At 41.2% G+C, this 11,783-nt stretch overlaps 2 protein-coding genes across 5 annotated transcripts; both read right to left on the minus strand.

Annotated features, from left to right (window-relative positions):
* Window positions 1-120: 120 nt before the first annotated feature.
* On the minus strand, window positions 121-9,823 carry LOC135939025 (zinc finger protein 62-like). Of its 4 annotated transcripts, XM_065483145.1 has the most exons (8): window positions 9,579-9,823; window positions 9,248-9,496; window positions 8,003-8,179; window positions 7,838-7,947; window positions 2,957-4,421; window positions 2,435-2,764; window positions 1,459-1,892; window positions 121-1,393 (listed from the first exon to the last, which is right to left on the minus strand). In XM_065483145.1, exons 2-8 carry the CDS (start codon window positions 9,374-9,376, stop codon window positions 1,186-1,188), a joined length of 2,853 nt encoding a protein of 950 aa, XP_065339217.1. In that variant the 5' UTR covers window positions 9,377-9,496; window positions 9,579-9,823; the 3' UTR covers window positions 121-1,185. The 4 variants fall into 4 exon arrangements, with proteins under 4 accessions (XP_065339217.1, XP_065339220.1, XP_065339218.1 ...); XM_065483148.1 differs by lacking the exons at window positions 121-1,393; window positions 1,459-1,892; window positions 2,435-2,764; window positions 2,957-4,421 and adding an exon at window positions 4,484-6,952 and having other exon boundaries at window positions 9,579-9,816; XM_065483146.1 differs by lacking the exons at window positions 121-1,393; window positions 1,459-1,892; window positions 2,435-2,764; window positions 2,957-4,421 and adding an exon at window positions 4,486-7,009 and having other exon boundaries at window positions 9,579-9,815.
* Window positions 9,824-10,628: 805 nt separating this feature from the next.
* LOC135939033 (cyclin-dependent kinase 2-interacting protein-like) lies at window positions 10,629-11,739 on the minus strand. The gene is made up of 4 exons (XM_065483164.1): window positions 11,516-11,739; window positions 11,190-11,437; window positions 10,999-11,131; window positions 10,629-10,942 (listed from the first exon to the last, which is right to left on the minus strand). The coding sequence occupies exons 1-4, from the start codon at window positions 11,583-11,585 to the stop codon at window positions 10,740-10,742; spliced, it is 654 nt and encodes a 217-aa protein (XP_065339236.1). The 5' UTR covers window positions 11,586-11,739; the 3' UTR covers window positions 10,629-10,739.
* Window positions 11,740-11,783: the final 44 nt, after the last annotated feature.

Consider the following 11,783-nt stretch of genomic DNA (forward strand, 5'->3'; position numbering starts at 1 on the left):
TGAAAGCAGGAGGAATTAAGAATAAAAAGTTAATGAGGCAGCAATAATCCTAACTTCATTCCCTGACGCTACCAGTCAGAAATTTCAGTATATTTTATAGGAGTATTGATACTAGAGGAATGTCAAACAACCTTGCCTTTGACAGCAAGTCTGAATTTTATTTTCACTCTGTACTTAACAGATGGCCCGATTGATTAATATTGTTGCAAAACAGGAACTTCACATTAATCTGCCTTTTCTTGGCTGGACTAATTAAAACGACAAATACCATACATGAGCATCTTAAGTGGAACACTTGAGTGAAAAAAACAGGTTGCACGCAATTAAAACGCCATGTGCCACACTTAGCTCTGAATTAAAAGCGTTTCAATTGTCGCAATGCATAAACATAATAAATCTGCAGCGGAAAATTACGGCACTAATATCTTTGCCATCTATGGAAATCGCTCCTTTGGTTCTGCACATTCATCTCCTTTCAGTGTCAATCAATGTCAGTAATTAGCAGGATTGTCCTTTTAAGTTTTGATTTCCTTTATTTGCATATCAATAATTTCATAGCATAAACGCTTGGAATGAGAATTAGCGATTAGAAAATTAAAAGTCAGGATCTCTGCAATGATCCTGTCTGATTCGTCAGAACAAAAGCGTCCATTGTGCAGCTAACACAAAGAGCCTTCCAATTAATGTCATTTGTATGTGCTCATAATCTTGCCTGCGATCTGACAAAGGAAATAATCAAGCCATTTTTCAGTCCACTTTTATAGAACCAAAGACAACCTGTGGCACACGGGCGGTGCTTGATTCTTGAACGTGATGGAAAAGGCACCATGATCATTAGACAATTACAATTTCCTTGGTAATACATAAATAATTTAATCAAAGTTAGTAATGCAACAAGGCACTTCAAAATCTCTTCATCCAAGCATCCTCCCTTTCAAAAAGGGTTTAATACACTAATAAGTCTAATACCTTGTTTTCTTAGTAGGAACTTCATGACTGCTAGCAAAAGTTTGTTATTTCCAGTGTAATATTCAGAAACAAAGACTAGCCATTGTTTGAATGAACTTTTTACAATCGGCTCAAGACTATTCAGAGCTAAATTGTCTGCAATGCGACAACTCATTCAATAAATTTTTCTGATATTGGTTACTTGCTCAGTCTAGTGATGGCTGGAGACTAATTATGCTACATAGTTAGGTGCGATTCAGCATGTTTTTGGAGCTCTTGTGTAGACTTGAAAGAGAGATCGCAATACCCACAGCTGATGTAATTTTCCTCAGTGCTGCTTTGTTTAATAATTCCTGCTTCCTTAGAGCTGCTTTGATTCCCTTTTTCTGCTTTCTTGCACTCGTGAAAACTCATACAGGTGGCGTTCATGAACTCCCTGTTACACCTGCAAAAAATCCCAAGACGGTGATGAATTTAAGTAAAATTGATTTAAAAGTGAAAAATACATACGTTTTGCACTTGGATTTGTTCTGCGTCTTAGACTTTTTCTCCCTTTTTGGTGTGTGATGCTTCCTAACATGCTGCGCCAACAATCTTGGACCAGCAAATTCTACTTGGCAGGTATCACACCTGGAGGCAACTTGTTCTACCTTAATGTCTTTGGTCTTGTCGACACCTTTCCCGACTTGATCCTCAGTTTTCTTGACCTTCTGGTTGCCTTCATTTGACTTTTCATCGGCTATCATCGCATTTTCACGCGTGTCCTCCAGCTCGCCGAGGTGAATGTGTTCAAGCCGATGCAGCACTAACTGCACAGAGAGGGGAAACTTCTTTTGACAAACTGAGCATTTTCTTTCCTTGCATTTTTTGCCGTGCTTGTTCCTTTCATTATTTGTGTCAAAAGGCTTGGTGCAAATGAAGCAGGCTAGTTTGCCGTGGTCCATCTGTCAACAGAATTGGAGGAAATATATTAGTTCATGCAATAATTCAAGTTGAGCCTCACAAATGAGTGCATTGCCAAACAAAGTCATGTTACTTCGGATTTTATGTAGCCTGTGGCCATGTTTTGACATACTATAATTGTTTGTGCCGTTAATATATTCCTGATTGTATATTTTAAGCTTTTTTACTGGCCACAAAAACTCTTTAGGCGCCTTCAAAATGGCTATTTCCATTAAAAATGTATTATCTTCGCGGTTTTAATTCTGAAATCACCTTTCTTTCAATTTCATTTTATATCAAAATGTTGGTTCATTGATTATGATGACGGTCCTGATTCGTGATTTTCAACTGTACCAAGTTTGAAGATTTTTGGTCTTTATTTGATTAACCATCGTCATATTTAGATGGTAAAAATGCGAACAATCTTGACGTTATTTTAAAGTTTCGAGACATTTCCTCTCAGAAAAATCCTAATATGAAATTTTAAATTTACATAATTTTAATAATAAAATCGTTTATCAAAATAGAAAATGCGACGAATTACCTTATAATGCTTCAGCAGGTGTTCCTTGACTTTACAGTCAAGTTTGCAAATTGTGCAAATGCACATGTCGTTTGATTCTTCCTTGTCCCCACTCTTGAACAACCAGATGTACTCCATGGTGTGCTCACTGTTGAAGTGGTCCTCCAGTGCGTTTAGGTCAGGGAAAATGGACTTGCAGCCAACACACCAATAATTATTATGAAATTCTCGATAGTGTTTGTACAACGCTTGTTCGGTGCCCACATAGATGCACCTGACGCATTTGCTTGGATATTTAGGAAGTACGTCCTTCCCCTTGGAACTGGTGTTTTTTACTTCTTTCTCTTCAGCCTGAAATGATAAATGAAGTAATTAAGAGGTTTCAAAATAAGTATGAATTGTGCCCTCCTATTATAGTTATTTACACAAATTTTGTGGTGAATTCATTTTCTGGTCCTCAAATATAATCATTTTATAAGATTAGTAGCTATTCAATTTATCAAGACAATTTTAACAGCATACTATAAACTCCATTAGCCTTACCTTCTTTTGCTTGCTATCAATCATTACATCCAGAGCATCCTCCTCTTCCAAGCTTCTGTTAGTGTTCCCGTTGCCATTTAGCTCATGCTGAGCTTTGTGATCAAGGTAGCTGTCCTTGCTGAAGGCAGTGTCACAGCAGTACTTCATGTCGTGCTCGGAATCAAGATGGTGTTTTAGTTGGATGAGCAGCTTGAAGGTTTTGTCACAAAATTGGCATTGCATCATTTGGAGGCTTGAGTTCATCGCTGCCCCTGAGCTAGATGGGCCTGTTGTCTGTAAATTAACAGCTGAGATGTTTAAGTTTTCTCTCTCTGGAGACATTTGGTTGAAGTTGGAGCTCTCAGGAGGCTTAACAGCCCACCCATCTTCCTGGACTTGAGGATGATGAGTCCTCATGTGTCTGAAGTATCTGTCCACATCGTCCATCTTAATCCAGGAGAAGCAGTAGACGCATTCGAGCTTCCCTTGAACCAACTGCAAGTCCTTATCGTTTATCTCCACACCGATGAGACTGGGCTCCTTAGTTTTTTTAGATAGTGATAGTCTGCTTGCCTGATGAGTAACCTTTGGAGTAGAAGTTATGGTAGAAGAGCAGGATCTTTGCATTTGCATTGACGACGGTTCGTCTTCGTCACTTCCCATAAACTCAACCTTGATCTTCTCCAGTTTTTTCCTCATTTTACTGGGAACTTGATGAGAGTTTGATGACAAAGAGTTGGTTCTCTTCCGACTTGTAATAATTTCAATTTCATCAGGATCAACCCTCATGCTTGAATTTGTTTCTAGGAGCCTCATCTCCCTCTTGAGCTTGGATGACTTTCGGTCTGAGACCTTCTTGATTTTGTCAGGCGCTGGTTTCTCAACAGAATGACCTTTTAGCTTGGCAAGTACAACCATTGGTTGGGTTTTCATTCGCTCCTTATCCTCTGCTGGGAGTCTTTGCTTGTTTGTGTCGCTTCTGCCATTTGAGGTTTCCATGCTCTTCGCATTGGCAGCATCCTCAGTATCTTCTACACCGATATCATCAATTTCGTCATCAACAATAACCACTTGATTTGTCGAAGAATTCTCTCCCACGTCCATGTCTTCCACAGAGGGTGCAAGAGGAGAAGGTGGGGCAACAGCATCTCCGCCGTCATCATCCTTATCCTTATCATCAGTTGGAGCAATGTTTCTGTCGACATCTTCAACAACCTGCGCCTCAGATCCATGTGGCTGAACAACAGGTGCAGGAGGAACGATGTTTCCTATTTGAGCGTTCGTCGCGTCGGCATCTTGCTCTGTTGAAGGTGGCGTCAGCAAAGCTGGCTCTCTAACCTGGATGAGCAGCTGCAAGCCGTGCATAGCATGCTTGTGAATCGCAATTTGATGCTTCTCAGAAAACGTTTTGTCGCAGAGCTCGCATATGTAATGAGCAGCTGAAGAGTTAGTTCCACTGTCACGCAAATCAATTGTTAGGGTAGCCCTGAAAATTAAATTTTGAATGAGACACCTCAAATTTTTCATCCAATTGGTCACTTTTTCATTGAAATTCTCCTTAATAGCATTTAAAATTAAGTCGTAAGGCTATAAGGTGGCAAATAATAAAATTGCATTGTATGAAGACCTATCTCATCCTTTATTAATTCTAGTTTTTTCATACGTAAAAATTAAATGCAAATAAATGATTAAAATGATGAAAATTCGGAAAATTCATCGCATTAATGATTCAATATGTAGCTACAACATTCTGGAGTCTAAATGTTTTACATTTTATAATTATTTCGCACAAGACGGTCAATAAATGATTTTAACAAGCCTTTTCTAGCAAAATATTACTTGATGCGTGATAGTTTAGTGGGAATATTGTTTAAGTTTTAAGTCTTTTAGAGCGTGACTTCAATTCACGTTGCGTGTGTTTGCAGGTGCTGCACAAAGGCCATGGAGTCAGTGAACCTTTCAGTACAGAACTCGCAATTGTATCCAAAGCCACTGGATGAGTCCTGAGAGTCTTCCAACTGTGTGCTAGGAGCTTGACCAGCGGAATTCTGCTTTTTTTGCAGGAAGAGACACCTGTTCTCGTGGCCACGCAACGCCAGTGGACGTGCGAAGCTCTTCCCGCAGTGCTTGCAGCGAAGGTAGACGCGCGTGTGCACTATGCAGTGGCTTACAAGCGTTTTTCTGTCGTAGTAGATCTCAGGGCACCCGCCGCACACATAGTACACCTGGCCAGGGTGCTCAGACTCGAGGTGCTCCCTCAGTTCGTAGAAGGTGGGCGCAGTGTGGTTGCAGTAGCGGCACACTGGTTCGCGTGGCTGCTTGCGGTGCAGCTTGAACTCTGACGGGTTCTGTGTAACAGTGATCGAATCCGGAAGACTATTTATGGGGTTGTCTTCCTGCTCATCCTCCTCCTCCACGTCCACGTCTGCCTCTATCTCTTCCTCATCGGGCATTACGTGATGCCCCTGGGCTTCTTCAGGAGGGGGTCCGCCGTTGCCCTGCGCGATTCTGGGTTTGTCACCTCGTATGCGGTGCATTTTCTCGTGCTCGGCGATGTATTTGGAACTCAAGTACTTGGGGCAGTAGCGGCACATCACGCGCGACACCTTCCTGCTGTAGTTGTTGGTGATGGCGTTAGCATTAACGCGCAGCAAGGAGGTGCCGGAAGCCGTGCGGTGGGCCATTTTCATGTGCCGCTTCAAGTTGTTAATATTGGAGAAGCGTCGCATGCAGATGTGGCACTTGCATGTTGACATGCTAATCATCTGCGCGGTGCCGGCCGAACCAAGGAAGGCCAGGCTTGGCCCGCTCTCCACAGACTTGTTACTATTGGCTGTCTCAGGCGGGGCATTGTGCCCCTGCGCGGTCTGGTGGCTGCGGAAGCCTGTTCCGCTGAAGAACACCCGCAGGCAGCCCTGTTCCTGGCACCGGTATCTTGGGTCGTTGGGGTGCATGAGGCAAATGTGCTCCCACAGCTTGTCCTGCGAGTCATAGATCTTCTTGCAGTAAAGGCAAAACGGAATACTGGTGGCGTTGCTCTTCAGCTTTTGCAGCGACACCCGGTCCACCACCTTCCCGTCGTCACCTATAAGTGGCTTCTTTTCGACAGGTTCGCCATCGCTCAATTCTTGAGTGGTGGGAGACCTGTGTCTCTGTGGAGGGATCAAAGACCTCTGCGGTATTCCATGCTTGGCGTGGTTAGCGCGGTGGCGTGCCAGCGACAGATTGTTGTCGAACTTCTTGCCGCATATATGGCAGGTGTGCACTATCAGGGCCGGGTGATCCTGTAAGGAGGGGGAGTTAGCACGGCTCATCGTGGCAGTTTGCCGGCTGGTGGGTGTGGTTCGCACGCTGGGAGAGGACACGACCGAAACTGAGGAGGAGACGTCGCTTGGGGTCCAGTTGGGACCCATCTTGGTGTGATAACCCTTGTGCCTGGACAGCGAGGTAGCGTTGTCAAATGACTTGCTGCAGATGGGGCAGCTGAAAACCTCGGCGTTTTGCTTCTCAACCGGCTGTTCCACGTAACCTGGCTTGTGTGTCTGCCGGTGAGCATTCAGCTCCTCCTGAGTGGAGAATATCTCCAGGCAGATGGAGCAGCTGGGCTTGCCATGGTTAGTTCGTAGGTGGCCGACCAGACCGTTAACATTGCGGAAAGGCTGAGAGCATAACGAACACTGCAGGTTTTCATGCAGTGCGGGACTTGGCGAGGAGGTTGATGGCTCCGTGTTCACTACTGGTGACTTGTCCAGGTTGCTCAAGTCAGCGTCCTTGTGCACCTGGAGAACGTGCATTCTAAGAGTGGCTTTTGACTTGCAAATTCGGAAGCACATGCCACACTCGTGTGTCACGTTACTTTCCTCAGGCTGTTCGGGTTCAGATGGTTTTGGCTTGATTGGTACGAGCCGAACTTGCGGCTGCAGCTTTGGTTGCTGTTGAGGCTGTGGCTGCTGTTGCTGCTGCTGATTATGATGTTGTTGGGGATGAGACTTCGAGAGAGCATTCTGCAACATGGTTCTGTTCGGATGGGGCTTTGAGTAGGTGTTGAACGGGGGCAGCCGGTGGTTGCGGTGCCTGTGCAGGTTGAGCCCAACAAGCGTTTCAAAGCCGCGCAAGCATATGGAGCATTTGTAATTCGGGTGAAGTTTGTTGACCTCGTCAACCGAGTGATTTTTGTGCATATGGGCGCTCGCTGATTTCTTGCTCAAGAATAGCTTGCCGCACACAGCGCAGGGCACAGTCGGCTTGCGCAATCGGAATTTCATGCGACCGGAAGGCATTACTCGAATGGCGTTTCTCATTAGTGGTTGATTTGCAGAGGTATTGACGGGAGGAGCAGGCCTGAAAAGTTGGTTCAACTTAGAAATCGTTGCCTGAGTTTCTTAAGGGAGGAAAATTTAAAAAAATGAAGCTAACTAGTAAAATCAGGGATCTAAGTGCGAACAGCCTTACTTGAACTAAAATTCAGCGCTCCCATTTGCACAACATGACAGAAAACGGATGTGCTTGTTGCACCAATTTTCTAACATGTGTTAAAAAGAAAACCAAAGCCAGTAGCAAGCGCAATACATAGGATGAAAATGCCTAGGAATGCAATGAAATCCTTAGCTATTAGATACTTATTTTCAATGAATCCATCATAAGTATCCAAATTCTTTAGAGAAAAAAGGAAGAATCGAGTGCATTTTAGATAAATGGTAACACAATTATTACCACATTAATGGATTGATTCAATGCATTATATATCTATATATATATATATATATATATATATATATATATATATATATATATATAGTCAAGCTGAAGCATGCTAATGAGTAGAGGGAAAACGAAGTTTATTGTCATAAACTAATCAACTCTGTCACACCAAGCTGAATTTTCAACACTTTTATAACATACCTTATTGCCTGTGAATGATCTTGGTTTGAGGTTAGGTTTCGGGATGGACCAGCCCCTTCTTGATCTTTGTGATGAGCATGGGAGATGTAAGCAGTTCCCTGCAAAATATTCTGGAAAAACACAGGATTAAGAAAACTCTGAAGCGCTCAAAACTAAAAAACCTACCAGCTGATGGTTGAGCGTTTTTACTGCTCTGATTGCATCTGGAGAACGTTGTCCATTCAGATTACTAATGTAAAACTTGGTAGTCCTCTGGCAATCAGCCTTCAACTGACACGCTTGTTGCAACTTAAAATAGCATTTGCAGCAGATTTTGCGGGGAAGAGGATCCCCTTGGAATACCTGAAAAATAATTTTAAAAACTATTAATTAGTTTTATATTTAACTAGCAAATGGGAGGGGAAATAGTTTTTTTAGCAATCATCAAGCCAAACAAGCCAAAGAAAAGAGAAAATTTTGATCTTGCGTAGTTCTGGTCTCAATACAATCACAATTAATGATGAGTTAACAGTGACGTCATTAGTACTAAACTTGACCCGCTAGCTTAGCATATTTAAAAACAACAGCAAATTTGTTTTATATAATACATCGTAGAAATATACGCAAATTTTAATTTTTGCACATTTCCAGTCTGTCCTCCTCCACTGGCTAGAAAATAGTCAAAATTGTGAATCACCAAAAGCATGATGATTTAAATTCTGACTTATTTTGATGGGAAGTTTTATTAAATTTCATCCCATAAAACAACCGATATTTTTGTGAGTTTTAATAATTAAGAATAACTTTAATAATATTCAAGGTGCATAGCGTACAACCGAAAAAAATGGGAAACATAAGAAATAAAATATGTACCAATGATTTCAGATTTCCAGAGGAAGAATGTATATATATGTGTGTATATATGTATATATATATAATACGAATATGGAATTAACGTCATTACAGAGAAGCACTGAGAACTAGTGAACTTATAACATGAATCGGAATCATTTCTATTGGGTACAGGCCAAGCCATCAACCAGAATAAAGGATTCTAAATTAAATTTCTGCTGTCCTCAACAAGCTTTAATTGTGTTTCCAAGTTCTTTCTTTTAATTGATTCGATTTTCTTTGCATTGAGACTAAGTTAAAATGGACAGGTCAAGATGACAAGCCAACTATTCACTGATGACCATGACATAGGTATGTAGTTATATAAAAAAAATTGTGTCGTGTCTGTTACAAAACCATGCAAAATTATCTTGCACTCGACAGATTTGTATGATTCTGATCAAATGTCTTCATTCAGTTGAATGCTCAAAATACATCACACATCAGGGCAATCCAAATGTCGGAATGTTGGGCGTGGTGAATCCATCAAAGGGATCTATGTATGTATGTAATTGTCAAGCGTCTAATGGACCCACTCACCGTGATGTTCAGAGAATCCCTGATCATTTCCCTGATCTTTCGGTAAGCACCATCCTCGCCGAAGATCGGGATCATGATGTTGTTCTCCATCAGACAGATCCGACAGTTATTCATCAAGTCGGGCCCCATTTTGACGAGTGCGAATAGGAACTTGACTCAGCAACGAGTGTGTGACCTCAGGCTGTCACTCGCTCACAATTTGCGTCGAATCGTTCAGCATCGCACGGCATTCCCTGACCAATCTGAAAGCTGAGAGGGTCGGTGAACTCACGACCTTGACTACGAACCAAAACACGGCCAATTTGCGTCCCGAACAACCCTGAAATCTCACCTAATCTCTTCTTGAACTTGATGCCTCATTGACCACTCGTGTGATCAGAAACCAAGCAAGCAAGAAGTAGGCAGGCAGAGCGGAAAGATGGCCGACCAATGCCGGGAAGAATTCTCCGTTGTGATTGGCTCACTGCTCTCTAGCAACTCTCGAGCTGGAGTTGCGGAGACACAATGCAGGCGATACGACAAGCGTGCCAGGCGCAGCAGGCAAGCTCAAGCTTGCTCAAGCTGACAAGAGAGAATTCACGGGAGAGGAGACTGACTGAGAGACAAGGGCACACGACACGACTGACGACTGCCGATTGGCATCGTAATCGTAATCTGCCTCAGCCACTAAAGTGAAGCCATCACTGTTTTCCTAATTCCTAGTAGTCCACCAATATCCCTTGACACATTGAGCAGAATAAAAACGAAAAGTCGGAATTTTAGCAGTAAACTGCAATTTTATTGGGTTAAAACTAAAAGTAGTTTAAAAATTCATCATTCAAAATATGTCAAAATCTTCGCAGATTAAAAATTAAGATTATGCTATGAAGATTTTGATGTTTCTCATTTTAGACACAGTTGTACCTACGTGATCACACAAATAAATTAATGTATGTATGTATGTGTTGGTAACAGGGAGTGAAAATGTGATTAGTTTAATTTTTTTCAATAAGAAAGCCATTCCAGTTCAGATTTTACGCTCGTATTTTTTTGCAAACTGGTTTAACTTATTGAGAATACAAATAGTTTATAATTAACCTAATTACTTATTAATAATGCTAATATTTCAAATTTCATCTAATTGAGAAGGGAATTTGGTTTAAATTATTTAATTGGGTTGATTTATGAAATGTCAATAGAAATTTAACCCTTAAATTGAGATTAATAATTACTAGAGGGAGAGGGACTCAACATAAAGGGGATTAAGCTGAAGAAAATACCATATGGTGGTTATCAGGCATAATAACTAATTGTAAGATTATACATAAGTTTTTTAAGACTGGAAATTCCAGTTCTGAACTTACAAGATTAATAAATACCCAAATGCAATGAAATTACAAAATTGGTTTCTTAAAAAATTATATTTTATTTCATTGTTTGAAACAAAATTTTGCGGTGTCAAAAGTACTTTAATTATATCACTTATTTCAAAGGTCAATAAAGTTTCAACAATTTATTGAACTATCCCCGTTTCAAGCAAGGCAGCTTCAATTTTAAAATTTATTTCGTCTGGGAATAACATAGGTTGGTATCTCCACGCATTTTCACTAAACGCTAACTCATTAGAGTCCTGGCTTAATCCTATCTCCTTGAGCACCATTTGCTTCACTTTCAGCTCCTCTTGATAAGACTTTAAAATATAGTCAACAGTTTCAACTGCAAACGTAGAAAATTAGCTTCTAAATTACTGAATGTTAAAAATCTGTAATTACCAAATTTTGAAATGGGCCATGTTAAAAATAATGGGTTTTCAGGCGAATCATAATTATTTTGCTTGACCTCAGATAATTGGGTTATCGCCTCCAATTCATTCCTCAACTTGGTCATCATTTCCACGACCAGGACCTAAACCAATCAATTTTTTGAGTGGTAAGAAATATTTGGGACTTTATCAAAGAGTTACCAATTCTTGGACATTTTCAGCCAGCAAGTCACACAGAACTTGCAATTCATCGTCTAGTTTGTAATTTCTCTTTGACCCTTCAAATAAATTTAGGGATTTCATTTTGCTGATCACATCCATTCCTTCCTTGTGGTGACTTATCCACATACCCAGTGATGCTTGAAACTTTTTAATTAAATCCTGCAAGATGCGCGGCAGACCTGTCAAATTCCCTTTCTGAGCGCCTTTGCTGACAGGACTATAGGCCACTGAAATGAACAAACTGGTCAATATCTATTTTTTTACGTAATAATGCGTAGCAAAATTTAAAAAAAAATGAGACACACCCGCAACTGGAGAGAACGCTGCTTTTGGGCGCGGAGAGGATTGGCTTTTAGAAGTTTTTGGTGTGCTCATTCTTTAAAATTTTTTGGTAAAACCATAGAATGAGAAATAAGCAAACACGACGACACGAGAGGAAAGGAAATTATTAGCGGCGAAAGCAATGTAAACAAACACTGGTCTACCACGCAGGATCACGTGCTCAACAGCCAGCTGGCAAGGCAAACGATGTTTTGGCCGGGTCAACTTGATGAAGGAGCTAACAATTTTTTT

The sequence above is a fragment of the Cloeon dipterum genome, chromosome 3 (assembly GCF_949628265.1).
Source record: "Cloeon dipterum chromosome 3, ieCloDipt1.1, whole genome shotgun sequence".
Taxonomy (NCBI): Eukaryota; Metazoa; Arthropoda; class Insecta; order Ephemeroptera; family Baetidae; genus Cloeon; species Cloeon dipterum.